This window comes from Canis lupus, chromosome 35 (genome assembly GCF_048164855.1).
Source record: "Canis lupus baileyi chromosome 35, mCanLup2.hap1, whole genome shotgun sequence".
In the NCBI taxonomy this organism is placed as follows: domain Eukaryota; kingdom Metazoa; phylum Chordata; class Mammalia; order Carnivora; family Canidae; genus Canis; species Canis lupus.
In genome coordinates, this window is record NC_132872.1 from 13,216,946 (window position 1) to 13,236,332 (window position 19,387).

Here is a 19,387-nt window from a genome sequence, read left to right on the forward strand (position 1 = left end):
GTAGTTTCCCCTTATCCACAGGTTCATTTGCCCCAGTTTTAGTTACCCACAGTCAAACACAGTCAAGAAGCAGATTGTCCTCCTTCCAGCATACCATCAGAATGTCAGTAGTAGCCTAAAGATACATCACAATGCCTGTCATTCACCTCACTTCACTTCATCATGCAGTCATTTTATCATCTCATATCATCACAAGAAGAAAGATGAGTATATTACAATAAAATATTTAGGGAGAGATATCACATTCACTTAAGTTTTATTACAGTATATTGTTATAATTATTCTATTTTATTATTAATTATTTTTATTAATCTCTTTTTGTGCCTCATTTGTAAATTAAATTTTATCATAGGTATGGATGTATAGGAGAAAACATAACATATATATTGGGCTCAGTACTATTTGCAGTTTCAGACATCCACTGTGGGTCTTGAAGGGGAGACTATAAAATTTTTTTTAAAGATTTTATTTATTATTCATGAGAAACAGAGAGAGAGAGAGAGGCAGAGACACAGGCAGAGGGAGAAGCAGGCTCCATGCAGGGAGCCTGACATGGGACTTGATCCCAGGTCTCCAGGATCACGCCTTGGGCTGAAGGTGGCACTAAACCACTGAGCCACCCAGGCTGCCCTAAAATTAACATCTTACCCTAACTATAGATTCTGTTTTGCTTCATGTTTCATCTTAGAATTTGAACAGTCTAGTCAAAATGAACTCCAGAAAAATAAAAAGGAGCTTTTCAAATCACACTGTTGAGGTACAGACTGCGAGGTTGCTATTATAAGCACCTGCCTCTGGGATGAACACTTACCTTGTCTAACAGTACATTCTGCCACAACCTAAAGATACTGAGGTAACTTCTATCTCTGGCACCAAAAGATGTAAAGAAAAACTGCAAAGAAAAATAGTAGGATAATTTTAGTGTCTTTAAAAAAAAGCAGGTGTGGGGGGCAGGGCAGAGTATCTATCATGAAAATCTGTTGGCACTTACTATGGTTAAAGCAACCTCATATATTATTTTTGTTTTACTCTTTGGTACCATAGGAGAAAAACAGGTAATTGGTGCATGAACAAGGTGTCTTTAAAAACTATCTTACAGGATCACCCACATGGCTCAGTCTGTTAAACATCAGACTCTGGTTTCAGCTCCAGTCATAATCTCAGGGTCGTGAGATTGAGCCCCACATTGGGCCCTGCACTAGCATGGAGTCGGCTTGAGATTCTCTCCTTCTCCCTCTACCTTTTCTCCCACATACTCACGCTCTATGTCTCTCAAATAAAATAAAAAATTTTTTAAACTGTATCTTACAGGAAATCTAATTTTCAAGAAGCCTGAAACAGGTATTTATGTAGATATAATTTAACTATTACAATAATCTTAAAAATTTATGAAAAAATAAAATTTATTAATTCTGAACTTTCCAAAGGATTTGGCGATCATTTGAACCAAGTATACATATAGAATTTTTTTAAAATACAAGTGGGGGCACATAGGTAGCTTTATTGGTTAAGTGACCAACTCTTGGTTTTTCAGCTGAGGTCACGATCTCATGGGTCATGAGATGGAGCCTGCCTTGGGCTTCAAGCTCAGCAGGGAGTCTGCTTGAAGATTCTCTCCCTCTGCCCCATCCCTCTACTCGCATACACATTCATATACACACTCTCTCTCAAAATAAATGAATAATCTTTTAAAAAATTCAAGCGGATTTCAGAGATCAACTTACAGATCTTAATTTCAAATCATATCATCTTTCATAGCCTTCTAAAAAAAATTCAAAAATGCTTAATTTCAACTAATTATAGATATAAAACAGCCATGTTAAAACTTAACTTTGCTTTGAATGCTATAGAAAAAAAATAGCATGTTTCAATCTATAATTCTATGTTTGCTTTTAGCCCCATCTCTTCCTCTGCATTTAATTGATTTTGCAAAGTCATGTTTTAAAATAGGCTTTTATGAGAAAATCTGACAAGTGACAGCACTAAATACAGTCTCACAGTATATCATCTCTTCCGACCCCATAGTTAGTGACTTTTCATGATTGAGTAGTTATTTTTAGGGATGAGAAAGCTCAGTTATATATTTGATTTGCTAAATAAAATGTCAAAGAAATAATATTTTGGTTATTTACACTTTTTATAGAAACACTTTAAAGTGCTATTTTCCAAATAATAAATTGAAATGTTGCTATGTAATACTCTTCATAAAGCAAAACTCTTCATAAAAAGGATATAGCTAGGAGATTTTCCAAATATAATTACATACGTAATATGTGGCCTAGTGATGACTACTTACTACCTTCTATTTCCTTTTCTTAGACCAAACTGTTTTGGTTTTTTGTATTATAATGTTCTTACAACATTTTGTTCAGATATGTAGATAAGAAAAATCTCCTAGTCCATCCAGTTCCCATTTCTTAAGCTAGACAACTTGCTATCAATTCTTGTACACATTCTTGTACACATTCTACCACTTAGCTCTATGACTTTGGGTCACTTTCCTTTTCCTTAGTTTCCTCATCTGAGAAAAATAAGAATAATCATAATAACAAATTTTTGTGAGAATTAAGTGGGAAAATATCTGTAAAGAATTTAAAACAGTATTTAGAACAGTATTTGTTTGGCAAATGCTAGTTGTTGTTGTTATTATTAAAATTAAAATGCTTGACCCTGAAATTTCACTACACATGTGAGAAACAGTCACACATGAGCTTAAGAAGGCAGCGTCAGGCTATTCACTGCAGCACTGTTGATAATAATAAAATATTGCAAGTGAACTAATGGTCAAGGAAACCATGGTAAATTCATTCTATGAAATAATATATATAGCACATGAATAAACAGAAATAGCTCCATCTATATGTGCTAACCTCCAAGAGATGTTCTTTTTAAGAAAGGAGAACCGAAAAACAACATGTATAAAATAGCATTACTTTAAAAACAAAGCAAAACTGTGTGTGTGTGTGTGTGTGTGTGTGTATGTGTGTGTGTGTATTTAAATTTGTGTATACACACACACACACACACACACACACACACACATAGACACACAAAGGAAAAAAGTCCAAAAGGATACATACCAAACTGCTAACAGTGTTTGCCTCTAGAGAAGCAATATGATTGGGGACCACAGGCATGGAAAGAAGATGTTAGTTTAAGAATTGTTTGGTGACTTTGTCGGGGAATGCAATGTATTCCTGTATTGACTACAAAATTAAGAATATGTATTTTTAGCTCTTCTTCCCTTCCTGAACAGTTCAGCCCTAAAGCTGTTGGTGGAACAGAGAAAAGTAGGTATCTACACTAGAGGTGAAAATAGGGAGAAAGAAGCTGCAGTAGCCCAAAACAATGTCAAAACCAGAAAAGTTGAGGAGGTTGTCCACATAGAAGGGTCGCCCTATGTGGAGTGTCAGAGCCCAAATAGGTAAGATGGGCCTCCATGTATGAGGATGATCTGGAGCGTGGCGTTAGAATAAGAACAGGGTGATGGGCATAAGTCAGAGCCCACAGAATGTGATGGTGTAAAGAGGTAGCCTGGTACGGGTGTCAGAGCCCAAGCATGGTGAAGAATGTGACCATGAATGGGAGCAGCCTACAAAAGCATGACAGATGAGGTGAAGTGTGATGGAGTCCATGAGAGTGGTTTTGTGATGGAGGGTCCGAAACTGAAGGGGTAAGAGGGGCAACCACATACAATGACAGATTAGCATAGAATATTGTGCACAAGCAGGGAATGGAGGGTATCCCTTTAGGAGGTGACTTGGCAGAGGGTAAAGTGAATACAAGGAAGGGACTTAGTACAGAGTGTCAGCCTAAGCAGAGTGAGGGGAGCTTTCACTTGGTGAGAGCTTCTGTGTTGTGATGGGATGGGCAGCAGCCTGACTTGAAGTGTCAGAAACCAAGTCACATAAAAGGGCATCCATGTTGGGGGGCATCTGGGTGGCACAGCCAGTTGAGCATCCAACTCTAGGTTTTAGCTCAGGTCATGATGTCAAGATCGTGAGATCAAGCCCCATGTCAGGCTCTGTGCTCAGCACAGAGTCTACTTAAGACTCTCTCTCTCTCAAATAAATAAATATTTTCAAAAAGAGGGGGGACATCCATGTGGGGAAGGAGTGGCAAAGGAGAGGAAGACTGGTTACACAGAGGCCAAATGATCAAATAAGTAAATATACTGAGGATAATGGGAGCCTGGTTTCTCACTCAGGGAAGGGACTTACAAATAGGAAAAAGTGAAAACAAAAATGAAGTGGTGTTTGATAGGAATTAGAGATATCACAGTAAATTCATGGCTTATGAAAGATAACTAGACAGACATTGATGTACAAGTGGGTATTTATGTGTGTATATTATGTAATTACATATGTATCACATATACCCTTATTCTGACCATTTAGCAGGCTCAGAAATAGTAATACCCCAATAGCAATGAACATACTGGCTTCTAATATCAGTCTCCCCTTAAAAGGAATCAGGACTCTTTGGAGAAATGACTGTTTCCAGGGCTTAGGTAGGGAAAGCCTGTAACATCTTATGCCAAAAAAAGCAAGGAAATGCTCAAGTAATGCTGAGAATAATCAGAAGGACATTGACAGCCTCCTGTTGCCCAAATTTGGGACTATTTAAGCATCAAAATAAATAATGATAGTAATAGAACTCACTGAATAAAACAAGCAACTATGAGGGCATACTGATATAAGTAAATGAATGCATAAATTTAAAGTCTGATGAGGAATCATATTTACATAGTTTCAAAGTAGCTGGCCACAAAATATTATTACAAAGGAAAACAGACTAACAGACTAACTTTATAGTAAAGTCTGGCAGACACCACCTGAATCAGGTGATCCAAGTGAATATAACCAAGGGAAGAAATTGAAATCACGGGCCATCTTTTTTTTTTTTGAAATCACGGGCCATCTGATAGGATGCAATGGAAAGAACAGAGCATCATTTTCATGTCATCTCTGCCAAAAGTGCATAACCTAAGTTTAATAACAAGGAAATATCAGATTAACACAATTTAGGGATATCCTACAAGATAACTTACCTGTAATCTTTAAAAGTGTCAAGGGCACAAAAGTCAAAAAAAGACTGAGGGACTAAGAATAAGGAAATTAAAGAGCTTGACAAGTAAATGTAATTATGTATTTCTAAACTGTGCCTATTTGCGATAAAGGATATTATTGGAAGAACAGGAGAAGGTGTGAGGACTGAACAGTGGCAATGATCAATGTTAACTTCTTGATTTTGATGGTTAGGTTGTGCTTATGCAGGAGAATGTCTTTGTTGGAAATACACGCTAGAATATTTGGGGTGATGAGGCTTCAAAGTGACAATTTACTCTCAAATAGTTCAGAGGGGAAACTTTTTGTACCATACTGGGAAGTATTCTGTAAGATTATTTAAAAATAAAAATAAAACGCAAAGTACATTTGAAAGAAACTACAAGATTTAGAAGTATCATTATAATGAATCAATGTCATGATAGTGTTTCTCTCCCCTGCTTCTCTTTTTTCGTTCATTGCCTGCCTCCCTTCCTTCTGTGCTTCCGTCCTTCCTTCCCTTTACTTCTCATTCCCTTCCATACTTTCCTTCTTTTCCTTATTTCTTCTTCTTTCTCAGCATTCTACTTCTAATGTCACACACACAGAGCCCTCATCAATCTTCCAGGTGGGTTCAAAAAGATTCTTCATATATCACCACAAAAAAAAAATGGCAGATATTGTAGGTAGATAATAAAAACAATGGCAGTTAGCTGCCATCCTAAAAAAAATTTATAGTGATTCTGTGTTTACCTGTAAGCTACCCAAATCTCTTTGTTCACCAGAACCATTTGTTTTTATCAGTTACTATGATGCAGGCACTATTGACTAAATATGGAATTTTTAGGGTATTCAGAATTATGATGTTTTACTAATGCTTATCCTACCTACCTCTTATAACGAAGTAAAATATATGGGAGAAAGTTCTCTGTGAACTATAAAGCACAAAAAATGTTAGCAGTCATTTAATTAGCAATAATTATTTAACTATACAGAAATCTAGTATTAAATACAACATATCTCTATCACAAATTCCTAACTCCAAGAAGAACCGCCTACATTACCAACACTGATGAATCAGTATGATGCAGATTTTCTCCACATTATATAATGGCAAAGATAGAAAAGTTTTTCATAAGTCAATCGGAGAAGGACAAACATTGTATGGTCTCATTCATTTGGGGAATATAAAGGATAGTGAAAGGGAATGAAGGGGAAAGGAGAAAAGATGAGTGGGAAATATCAGAAAGGGAGACAGAACATGAGAGACTCCTAATTCTGGGAAACGAATTAGGGGTGGTGGAAGGGGAGGTAGGCGGGGGGTGGAGGGTGACTGGGTGACGGGCACTGAGGGGGGTACTTGATGGGATGAGCACTGGTTGTTATTCTATATGTTGGCAAACTGAACACCAATAAAAAATAAATTTATTTTAAAAAAAAAACATTAAAAAAAAAAAAGAAAAGTTTTTCACCTTTTCACCCTCTGTGACAATCTGGATAGCATTTGGGATGAGTCGAGCAGTTTTCTCCTTGGTCATGAAGGTTATGTTCTTTAATGCAATACAAATCTAAACACACATAAAAATAAAAAATTATTAAATGGATTTTTCAGAAATATGTACAGCACAAAATATCAAGTATTACATCAATCTAATCCAGAACATTCTGTTGAAAAGCCTGAAGGAGTTAGTAATAATATAAGCACATGCTTGCATTCTCTGAGAAAAACAGGGTAAGCAGTCAGACATTCTCTCTCGTTGGTAATTTCCTCCGCAGCTCTTATCTCTAAGTTTAGGACAGAGTGTGAAAAGACATGTGGGTGTTCGTGTTCCATATTAACACATACACACACAAACAAAATTCAGACAGTCTGTCACATAAGACATGATTTTGGCAGTCAAATGGATGTATGTTCAATCTTTTTTTCAACCTGAAATCTCTTTCTCCAACTACATTAAATATGTACAAATGGAGCTTGATGTATTAAGAAAATAAGATTATAACTTCTAATATAAATTGTATATATATATATATTACAGGTATACACAAGTACAATACACAAATATATAAATTTACTTTGCAATCTAAAATACATTGTTTTTAGGAGGACTGTATACATTGCTACCTATGCAATTATTTGTATCAACAAATCAAATCAAAATAAATCTTACTGTAGTTTCCCATCTGAAGATGTTGCTATAGAAACACAGCCAGTTTTCTGAAAGATATAGACGTCCCTGCAGCAAAATGTCCCTCTGAAGAGCACAAGCATAATCTAGATACACAAGAAGAAGGAACAGCTTATTCACAAAAATCTGGCAATTTTATAATCTTATCTTACTTTAACACATGGAAAGTCATCACTCTTTGTTTATTGTTTGTCAATTCACTCACTCACTCATTCAGATACTTTGGTACCATATACCAGATATTTTGCTGGAAACCAGTGTTACCAAAAATGGACCTTGCTCTCGCAGAACACAGTCTAGAAGGGAAGGTATAAAATAAACAAATACAAAAATAAGTATAATGATCGAAGTGGAGAGACAGGTGTAAGAGAATATAATAGGAGTAAACAGGTAGGAGGGGATCGGGCAGGGAGAGAGTATATCAGGAAAAGTTCTCCAGAAAAAGTAGTCTTTAAACTGAGAACTAAAGGTCAATAAATGGTCAGCTGCACCATGAGGAAAGAGTATGTGCAAAGACTCTGTGGTAGAAAGAAAAAGCACATTTGAGCAACTTTACAAAGATCTTGGGCTACAGAAGCAGAAGAAACTAGGTCATGGAAGGTTCACAGGCTATAGTAGACCGTAGACTTTACAAAGAAGCCATTGACAGTTGTTCTGTTTTGTTTTGTTGACATTGACGAATTTTAAGTGGAACAGGCATGATCAGATGTATATTATTAAGGACCAATTTTTTCACTCTGTGAGAATGGATTCAGGTATCTATGAATTGGAAGTCCAGGGGAAAACTGACAGTGGCTCAGACCAAGAGATGACAGTATTAAGAGAAAGAAGTAATTAAATTCAGAGATATTTAAGAGGTAGTACTGATGGGAAATTAGTGATTAATTAATCACACATTGGAAAAGGGTGAGGAAGGGGACAAGAATTATTCCAGAAATTGTATACATTTTAAATTAGTTTCAAAGTTGATCCTCTCTACCTCAGTGTTAAAATCCAGCAAAATCAGGAGTACTCTAATAAGTGTCACTATACACCAGTAAATTAATACCATGGTTTAGATTTGGCTTTTTGGCTAATGGAAATAGTATGGCTAAATTATCAATAATTCAAGATATAAAGGGCTGTGAGGAGATTTGGTTTAATTGACAAATTTCAAAACTATATGAAGTACTAGCAATTTTAGGAAAAAGTTATTGAGGTTATGAGCCTCATAAAATTTAAATTTAATTATGTTAAATTTCTAGCAGATATTAAAAATTGAGCCAAGAAATTCAGTGTTTCAAAATGTTTCCTTCAGCAAAACAAAACCGAGATGCCCCCAAACAAAAATCCTAGTAAATAGTTAAGTATATTAAGTTACTCATTACTAGTACACATCTCTAAAACAGGGATTGGGCTAAAGGTTAAAGGTCACCTTGAGGTGTCCTGAAATTTTTATCTAAGCCACTGAAACATTTTATTAATTTAATGATTCTCTCATTTCAGATCAGAAAAACCTGGTGGACTTATCTAAAAACAGATTGCTAGGCCCCTCCCCAGAGTTTCTAACTAAACACATATAGAGCGATGTAGTTTCTTGTCTAACATGATCCCAGGTAACACCAACACTGCTAGTCTATGGACCACACTGTGAGAACCACTGCACTATTTTATATTAACTATGCTCAAAGCTATAGCAACCAACTGATTATTTTAACCGAAGACTATTTGACATAGCTTGACAGACTTTTTTCAGTAGTTTGAAAAAGGATTTCCCTGGGGCGCTGCCTGGCTCAGTCAGTTAAGCATCTGACTCTTGATTTTGGCTCAGGTCATAGTTTGGTGTAGTGGGATCAAGCCCCACATCTGGCTCCACACTCAGGAGTCTGCCGAAGATTCTCTCTCTCCCTCTCCCTCCGCTCCTCCCCCTTCACCTCTAGGATGGATAAATAAATCTTGGCGGGGGGGGGGGGGGGGGTCCTAAGACAGATATATTTTGTTGTAATAAACCTATACCTCAATAAAAACTTTTTTTAAAAAATGGCTTCCTAGCAATATGGCCTATTCAGGAAATGGAAAATAATTTTTTTTTAAGCCAAGAGATTTTACTTTTTTTACTCCCAATTTCCCTACTGATAAGCAAACATATAAGTATCATTTCAGAAGGCAAATATTCCACCTGATTTGAGTCAAATAACAATGTGATTCATCTAGAATAGAATAGAAAATGTTTATCAAAAATTGTTTTATGGATTTTATCACTTTATAAATTAGTGACTAGAAAGTTAGAATAAAATTAAGTAAATTAACCAAGCAACATAGGTCATTGTGATGTCAACTTACAAGCTTTTACATAATCAATTGTGGAACAATTGAATGGCTCCAATTCTTAAGGTTGTATTTTATTAACTATAACACAGCAAATTTATAGTAGAAATATGTACCAAGTGTTATGAAAATACAGATGGAGTGAATCAGTACCATATACTAGTAGAGTCAGATTGCACAATAAACAAACAAGATGTCCTATTTAGAGTTTTATCAAAGAATTTAGGCATATCTATCCATAAGGGAGATAACAGTCAATTAAAGGAATGTGTTTTTGAACAATCATATCAGGAAACACACATCCCAAAGTATTCTTTTCTAACAGCAATCATCTTTGGGAGCCCAATAATGCCAACATTGCTTTTAAAAAGACTCTCTGGAACATTTTTAGGATTGTTCTCAAATTTAATATTTAAATTATAAAAGAAACCATTATCTTTATTCTTTTATTTTTCTATTTTTTTAGAGACAGAGCGAGCAGGGAGGGGCAGAAGGAAAAGGATAGAAAGCATCCCAAGCAGGCTCCATACCCAGTGTGGAGCCCAATGCAGGGCTCCAACCCACAACCCAGGGACCATGACCGAAGCCAAAATCAAGAGTCAGACACCCCACTGACTGAGCCACCTAGGTGCCCCAACCATTCTCCATTTTTATAATTTACATTTTTTGTGTTATTTTGTTTGCTTTTTACCTGAGACAACTGTAGAGGTAAATACAAATTGAAAAAGAAAAAAATTTATTTTCCTTGGTGCAAAATGGGAAAAACACTCCCCCCTCACTTCTCATTGACCATTTTCTTTAGAAAATTTGTAAGTTCTTTCTTGCTCCTTTAAGATATATGTGAATCTTTTTAAAAGCAAAATAAGCCTCCGTGCCAGCTTTACAACCCAGGAATGTTTTCTCAAGGACCAAGTAGCCCTATCTCTGAAATGTAAACATCAAGAGAGATAGCAACCTTATCTCCCAGTTTCTGTAAGAGGGTAGGAGCTTAACTTTCGTGGGCATCTTGCTCCAAGTTACAAAACTAACTCTTGTCATAAAGATATGGATTTATTTTTCCTTTGCATAAAGCCAGTTAGCTAACACAGACAGTAGCCCCAATTATCAGGTAAATTTATGGTGAACTGTGTGTGTATGACAAATAGTACTATCAAGTCCTCTTACTTGAGGACTAGTTATCATTTATCTTTAGGACATGTGTAAAGGGTTGTATCTGCTTGATTATATAAAAGGGTGAGATTTCTTTCTATCTTCACAATCTCTTTTTGTTTGTTTGTTTGTTTGTTTTATTTATTTATTTATTCATGAGAAACACAGAGAGAGAGAGAGAGAGAGAGAGAGAAAGAGAGAGAGAAAAAACAGTAGAGACACAGGCAGAGGGAGAAGCAGGCTCCATGCAGGGAGCCCGATGTGGGACTCGATTCAGGGACTCCAGGATCACACCCTGAGCTGAAGGCAGACACTCAACTGCTAAGCCACCCAGGCGTCCCTCTTCACTATCTCTATTACAGATTACCTGTGATGCACATCCCATTCCAGTTGAATGCTTATTCAATAATAAAACTGGGCAGCAGCGCCATGGTGGTCGGCAAGAACAAGCGCCTTATGAAAGGCGGCAGAAAGGGAGCCAAGAAGAAAGTGGTTGATCCATTTTCTAAGAAAGATTGGTATGATGTGAAAGCGTCAGCTACGTTCAATATAAGAAATATTGGAAAAACACTAGTCACAAGAACTCAAGGAACCAAAATTGCGTCTGATGGTCTCAAGGGTCGCGTTTTTGAAGTTAGCCTTGCTGATCTGCAGAATGATGAAGTTGCATTTAGGAAATTCAAGCTAATCACTGAGGATGTGCAGGGCAAAAACTGCCTGACTAATTTCCATGGCATGGATCTTACCCGTGACAAAATGTGCTCCATGGTCAAAAAATGGCAGACCATGATTGAAGCTCATGTTGATGTAAAGACTACCGATGGTTATTTGCTTCGTCTATTTTGTGTTGGTTTTACTAAAAAACGCAATAATCAGATTCGGAAGACCTCTTACGCTCAGCACCGACAGGTCCGCCAAATCTGGAAAAAGATGATGGAAATCATGACCCGAGAGGTGCAAACAAATGACTTGAAAGAAGTGGTCAATAAATTGATTCCAGACAGCATCGGAAAAGATATAAAAAAAGCTTGTCAGTCTATTTATCCACTCCATGATGTTTTTGTTAGAAAAGTAAAAATGCTGAAGAAGCCCAAGTTTGAATTGGGAAAACTCATGGAGCTTCATGGTGAAGGTAGTAGTTCTGGAAAAGCTACGGGGGATGAGACCGGTGCTAAAGTTGAACGAGCTGATGGATATGAACCACCAGTCCAAGAATCTGTTTAAAATTCAGACATTTAATGGTGACCAATAAAAACATTTGTGATGTTTAAAATAATAATAATAATAATAAAACTGTTTTCTTTCTTTTCTACCTTTGTGGAGAAGTTTTCTGGATATTTTCTTTTTAATTATATTTCCCCAACATAACATTTTCTTTGGCCAAGTTTAAGCAAGAAAAAAAGAAGGCACAAATGAATATTAGGAGTAAAAAATGTGAACTCCAGGTAAAGCAGATGTTCCGAAATATTCTACAGATAGTTGTCCTAATCAGGGATTCACACTTGGGATAGGTCAGCTAACAATTCAATTAGTACTACACTCCTTCAGGGGCTAGCTACTATAAACCCTTCTGCTACCTTTATTACTGTTCAACAACAAATGTTTGGCTAATTAGCATAGACACATTAAAAAAGGGTTTTCATTAGCGAAACTAGTGGCCTGTTTATTATCAGCATATTGGATGCTACACATGAGGTCACATTGGTGAAATCAGTTGCATAAATACATGAGGATTGGTTAAAACTTTTTAGAGATCCTCTTCATCATCATTATTATATGTACAGAGAATAAGAACCTAGTAAGCTTTCACCATTAGGTATGGCACTTCAGTGTTACCCTAGATCAAAGCTTCTCAAACTTTAATGTGCACATAAATTACCTGGGAATACTAGTGGAGGAAAATTTGTGTCTTCTCCCCCATGCATTTAATTATTTAAGCATTTATATCAATATAGAGTAATGGATATTTATTTTATTCTTCAAATTATAATCCAGTATTACAATTATTCATTTTATTGCTCAAATTATTCTGTCTTTGACCATTGGGATTTCTTTCAAGTTGGCTCCTTTTTTTTTTTTTTTTTTTAAGCACTTCCTTACTTTCTGGCACTATAGTAAGACTATAAGATACTCCACAGTTAATTATTTGTATTTTCACTGTCCCAGCCCCAGAACGGACCATTTCTTCAAGGAGCTCTCGTATCTTTTATTGGGGAATGGCAGTTAGAGACCACAATCTGGGTCCTAGACATGCTCACTGCTTACTGGGGTATTGCTGTTTCTAGGCCCTAGCAACAGAGAGAAGTAGGGAATGGATATATATATGCTAACCCACCTTGAGTACAATTATGTCACTCATTTATAATAGAGTTAGATTCCTTTTTTGCCAATGGCATTTCAACCCGGGATCTCTTAATATCCTGGTTGATTTAATTTTTATACAATAAAGTTACCTCTGTAAAGGTTTAACATGCAATTATGTAACCACCACCCCAGTATCATATCATATAGAACCATTCCATCACTGTAAAAATTCCTTTGTGAAATCACTCTCCCCTCCTAGTACCCACAGATCTGTTTTTCATCCTTATATATTTGCATTTTCCAGATGTCATATAAATGGGATCATAAAATATGTAACCCTTGAGTTTTACTTTTTTCACTTAGAAAAATGTATTGAAGATTCATCATGCTGCTGTGCATATTAATAGCTTGCTCCTTTTTATTGCTAAATAGTATATCATTATATAGATGTACCACAGTTTGTTTATTCATTCACCAGTTGAATGGCATCTTGGTTATTCCCAATTGTTCCCAATTGTTAATTAATTCCCAATGTTAATATGCTATGAACATTCATGTACAGGACTTTTGTGAACATAAGTTTAAAGTTCACTTGAAAAAATAACTAGGATTTGTAGGTCATATGATTAAGCGTATGTTTAACGTTACAAGAAACTGCCAACTTGCCATCCAAAGCAGCTGCCCCAGTTTGCATTTCTACCACTAATGTATGAGAGTCCTGTAGCTTTGCATCCTCATCATCATTTGGTGTTGTCAGTTTTGTTATTGTTTTTAATTTTAGCAATTCTCATCGGCATGTAGCTTACCTGACTTTTAATGTGCATTTCCCTGTAATAATTGATGCTGAGCATTTTTTATATGCTTATTTGCCATCCATATATATCTTTGTAAAGTGCCTACCCATTTTTTTAAGGTGGGTTGTTTGTGTTCTCACTGTTGGCTTTTAAGAATACTTTTATTCTATTTTTTTCTTTTTTTTTTTTTTTTTTTTTTTCTCAGTAAGAATTTTCATCACCCTTCTGAACCAGCTTATTGACAGCAGGCAACTGTCGCTGAGAAGAGAGTAAGACGCAAATTACAACATCATTGCAAAAGAATAATTTTATTCTGAAGTGTTTTTTTTTAATCAAATGGGATAATCAACTATTTTCTCTCTGTAGCTTGGTACAATTATACGTGGTTTTAGTTTTCTACTTTGTAGAAGTCTATATTTTCATACAATGAACAGGTTTATTGTTATCAGTGAGAGAAAACTGCAAAATGTAAATTTTTGAAATCAAATTTACATACTGAAAAACACCTAGAAAGCTATCCAAACAATATTAACCAACAAAGTATTAGGATTATCAATAATTTTCAATTGTTTTCTTTATATTTTTCTGTATAGCTTTAATGTTGTATAATGAGTATATATCACTATCATCAGATTAAATTCTTTCAAGATGGCAGTGACAAGTATAATAAATTTTATAAAGGTTTCCATGATAAGTATTTGACTTCAACTGACAAACTAGCAAACATTTGCAACACACATGACAAAGATCTAATTTTTAAATGCCCAGCAAGCTACTACAAATTAAAGACAAACAACCACCAGAAAAATGGGCAGTTTATGAAGAGAAATATTCACAGGAAAAGAAATACAAAAGGTTTATAAACATATGAATAGATGTTCAACCTCCTTTATAATTAAAGAAATGCATATTTAAACAATATTAAGTACCATTTCTATCAAACAAATTTTACTCAAAACTTCGAGGTGTGGCAAAACAGGTATTTACATACACTGTTAATGAAAATGCAAATTGGTGTAGCCTTTTTTGGAGGGTAACTTGGCAACAATAAATTTTTTAAATATTCATTACCTTTTTGCCACAATTCCACTTCATAAAATTTATCCCACAATATGCGTGTACATATGTGTCAAAAAAAATGTAAAAGCTTCAATGTAACATTAGCAGAAATAGTAAAAGACAAGAAGCAATCAAAATGTCCATCAAAAAGGATTTGTTAAATAAATTACGGTACAAAGTTCATTTAATTGAATACCAGGTAGGCATTAAAAGAATGAAGTGGATCCTTAAGTGATGCCAATAAAAGGAGCTAAAAACAGGTTCAAAGAGTAAGCATAATATGTTCCCATTTAAACGCTCTTAGGGAGTTGCCCAGGTGGCTCAGTCTGCCTTCGGCTCAGGTCATGATCCCAGGGGTCCTGGAATTGAGCCGCCACATTGGGGTCCCTGCTCAGTGTGGAGTTGGCTTCTCCCTCTCTTTCCCCCTTCCCCCCGCTTCTACTCTCTCTCAAATACATAAAATCTTTTTAAAAATTATGTCAAGAATATTTAAATATGCCTTTTGAAATACCTACAAGAAAACTTCTGGAAATATACACAGGAAATTACTCAAAGTGGTTATATAGTCCAGGATGAATGTTGCAGTGATCTCACTTCTCATTATATACCCTTATACAGCATTTGAATATTTTGTCATGAGAATGCATTACTTTCAAATGTTCTTAGAAGTTGTTTTAATTCATTATAATGATATTTAGGTACTAAGCTTAACTATCTAGAAATTCAGTTACACTGCATTGAATATTGCCCAACAATACCAGAAATCAGAAATTTCTATGAATACATAGTTTAAGTGAAATATATACTAAAATTAAAACCTAGTTCTATTTTTTGATTATACAGAATCTGTATTAAGCTTATATCAAAAACTAAGTACTTTTATAAGAAAAAATGGCTAGATTTTTCCTCTAAAAGTCCATTTAAAACAAAATCTATCTGAAAAATTAAACAAGGGGCACCTGGCTGGCTCAGTTGGAAGAACACGTGACTTTTGATCTCAAGGTCATGATTTCAAGCCCCACAATGGGTACAGAGATTACTGAAAAATAAATAAACTTTTAAAGAAATGAAAGATTATACAAAAATAATAGAGCCCTAGAAAATTTTATAAAATTGCTCTATAATCTGTTGAGGAGTACAAGGTAATATATATTGGGAAAGGTAATATATATTGAACATCAAATTTAAATTTCTCCTACAAAACCATATGAAATAACCATGAGAAGAAAGTATGACGATAACTTTTAGTTCTATTTTCTTAGCTAGTACTTAATATTTTTATGTCAGAAATCACTCCTCTCTAAATTACAACTTAGTTTTACATTGTCTAATTATGAATATAACATGCTGCTTATCTTGAAAAATATCTTCTGTCTAGCATAAAGGCTTAAATTTTCTAAAAATGTTGTCACTCATCAGTTCTATTTTGATAATGAAGTAGTAAAATGGTTTTTTACAACTTTTTTACCTGCTATCAGCTTCTCTGTATCAGGTAAATGTGTGAACTGTCTTTTGTATTCCTCATTCCTGTATTTATAGGTGGAACTTGAAATCTGCAATAATAAATAAGATTAAATTTCCACTTTATTATAATCTTCATTAGATTAACTGAAATGTAGGATCTTAGAAAATAAATTTAAAATGGGCTGTAAAACAACATGCTTTTATGCAATATTTCATATGTTTTTATATGAAAAACCACATATAAACATTTCAAAAAACACCACATGAAGCAAAGGAAGCTCCCTGCATGTTGGAGTAAGGAGTTTGGCAAATTTTCTCTGCAAAAGCAAACATACAACTGGAAAAAAACTGTCAAAAACATCCATCTCAAATTACTGGAAATTGACCAAAGCCATACAATAAACTAAGAAGTATTTGTTCATGAAAATCTACTGAACTTAGGGGATGCTGAAAGAGATGGATGAGTTGATTCAGAGTGGAGAGCAGAAAAGCTATGCCCAGAAGGAAGAGGGAAAAATTATGAAGCTATCCACGAGAGTGTGAGGTTGCAATATCAATTGGGGCAAGAAACAAGCATCCTAGCAGATCAGCAGGGGACCTAACAAAGAGATCTTGGAGGAGAGACAGCCATAAACGGGCTTGATAAACTTCCCCTGTATTCCCAGCTAAAGAGAAGCTGCATGCAGGTGTAGTCGAGACTAGACAGTTTCCAAACTATCTACCATTCCTGGCTAGAGACATAATAAGTCTCAAGAAAACAAAAATTGAGACAAACTTGAAAACATCCTGATCATTGAATACATTCCCCAACCTATACACAGATCTCTCAGCAAAAGGGAAAAATATTACTGGCTCTATGCATTTGAGCACAATTTCTGACCAATCACTGGCTGACATATGGGGTAGCCACTGGGCAGTCAGCCTTAAAAATAAAAACAACAACAATAAGGTGAGCAGAAACAGAAGAAATAGATTTCACAGATTTACTCTAGGCAAGTTACTAAACAAACAAAAGCCACTGATGACAAGCTTTAGGGGTAGAGAGGATGTGATCAGAATCCACAATTGCTACATCATCTAAATTGTATAATTTTTAATAAAAATTAAGAAAAATGCAAAGAAATAGAAAAATGTGACTTATACTGAAGAGAAAAGCAGGCAACAGAGTCAGGGTCCTCAGACACTAGATTTAGCAGACAAAAACATCAAAGTAGTTACTATAAATATGTTCGGACAACTAAAGAGAACCATGCTTAAAGAACTGAAGGAAGGGGCATCTGAATGGCACAGTCAGTTAAGCATCCGACTCTTGGTTTCAGTTCAGGTTGTGATCTCAGACTCTTGGGATCAAGCCCCAAGTTGGGCTCCACACTCAGCATAGAGTCTGCTTGGGATTCTTTCTCTCCCTCTGCCCTTCCCACTCATGATGTCTCTCTCACTCGCTCTCAAATAAATAAATAAAATCTTAAAAAAAAATAAAGGAAAATATGACAATGATTCAACAAGTAGAGAATCTCAACAAATATATTTTTTAAATTCTTTTAAGAAAAAATAAATAAAATTCTTTTAAGAAAAACAGAACATTCTGGAGTTGAAAACTACATTCACTGAAACAAAAAATTCACCAGAGGAACAAAAAAATTCAATATGGAAGGGAAAGAATCAGTGAACTTAAAGATAGATTAGCAGAAATTATCCAATTTGAATAGAAATGAAAAAGACTATAGAAAATGAACAGACTCAGAGACCTGTGAGATAACATTAAGTGATTCAAAATAAATGTACGAGAGTAAAAGGGAAAAAGGAAGAAGAAAAACATTTGTTTTGTTTTGTTTTAAAGATTTTATCTATTTATTCATGAGAGACACAGAGAGGCAGAGACATAGGCAGAGGGGGAAGCAGGCTCCCTGCGAGTAGCCTGATGCAAGACTCGATCCCAGGACCCTGGGATCACAACCTGAGCCAAAGGCAGAGGCCCAACCACTGACCCACCCGGGCATCCCCAGAAAAACATGTGAAGAAGCAACAGTTAAAACTTTCAAAACCTGAGGAAAAACATTAATTGATAAATTGAAGAAGCTCAATTAACTAAGTAGGATAAAGAAAAGAGATTCTGGGATACCTGGCTGACTCAGTTAAGTGCCCAACTCCTGATATCAGTTCAGGTCATGATCTCAGGGTCACAAGACAGAGCCAGGCTTTGGGCTCTGCGCTCAGCAGGGAGTCTGCTTGAGATTCTCCCCCTCTCCCTGTGTCCCTACACAACTCATGTGAGTGCTCTCTCTCTCTAAAGCAAATAAATAAATCTTAAAACACATATATAAAGTAGATTAAAATTGAAAAAAAAATTTAATTAAAAATTTTAAAAAATTTAAAAACTTATATCATAGTTAAACTTTTGAAAGACAAGGGAGAACATGGAAACAGCAGGAGAAAAATGACTCACACATACAGGTAAAAACCAGTATGATTGGGGCAGCTCGGGTGGCTCAGCAGTTTAGCACGGCCTTTAGCCCAGGGCGTGATCCTGGAGTCCCAGGACCGAGTCCCACGTCGGGCTCCCTGCATGGAGCCTGCTTCTCCCTCTGCCTGTGTCTCTGCCTCTCTCTCTCTCTCTCTATGACTCTCTCTCTCTCTCTCTCTCTCTCTCATTAATAAATAAATTTTTAAAAATCTTAAAAAAAACAGTACAATTAATGGCGGACTTCTCCTCCTAAACAATGGAAACAGCAAACCTACTTTAAAGAATTGCAAAAAGAATCCGTCAGGCTGCAAAGAAATGTGACAGCATGGTTATTCAAAATCACAAGAAGAAATGAAGAGCACCCAGAATGGAAATATCAAAAAGAATTAAAATGGTATCCTAAAAAAATCCTAAAAAATATCTGACACAAGATGATTCCAAAATTTACACGGAAGGGCTCCTTTCATGATAAAAACACTCAGCAAGAAGGCAAGAATATGGAGAAACTGGATACATTGTGGTCGGAACATAAAATGGTAAAGCCACTCTGGAAAACATATTGGCAATTTCTTAAAACTAAATATGCAACTATTAATGATGCAGCAATTGCAT

At 35.6% G+C, this 19,387-nt stretch overlaps 1 protein-coding gene, 1 non-coding gene and 1 pseudogene across 4 annotated transcripts in view; 1 reads left to right on the forward strand and 2 right to left on the reverse strand.

Moving 5' to 3' along the window:
* GRAMD1C (GRAM domain containing 1C) overlaps positions 1 to 19,387 on the reverse strand; it is an 88,509-nt gene that overhangs the window by 51,447 nt on the left and 17,675 nt on the right. For 2 of the 3 annotated variants that reach the window (XM_072812435.1, XM_072812434.1), the window contains exons 3-6: positions 16,316 to 16,400; positions 7,217 to 7,320; positions 6,518 to 6,613; positions 812 to 892 (exon numbers count right to left, since the gene is read on the reverse strand). In XM_072812435.1, the coding sequence (XP_072668536.1) occupies positions 812 to 892; positions 6,518 to 6,613; positions 7,217 to 7,320; positions 16,316 to 16,400 (366 nt within the window). The remainder of the gene's footprint in view (positions 1 to 811; positions 893 to 6,517; positions 6,614 to 7,216; positions 7,321 to 16,315; positions 16,401 to 19,387) is intronic. The other variant, XM_072812436.1, reaches the window with a different exon arrangement.
* LOC140625140 (small ribosomal subunit protein eS1 pseudogene) lies at positions 11,105 to 12,003 on the forward strand (annotated as a pseudogene).
* LOC140625271 (small nucleolar RNA SNORD16) lies at positions 13,987 to 14,085 on the reverse strand. The gene has a single exon (XR_012024624.1). It is a non-coding gene; the product is annotated as a small nucleolar RNA SNORD16 (small nucleolar RNA).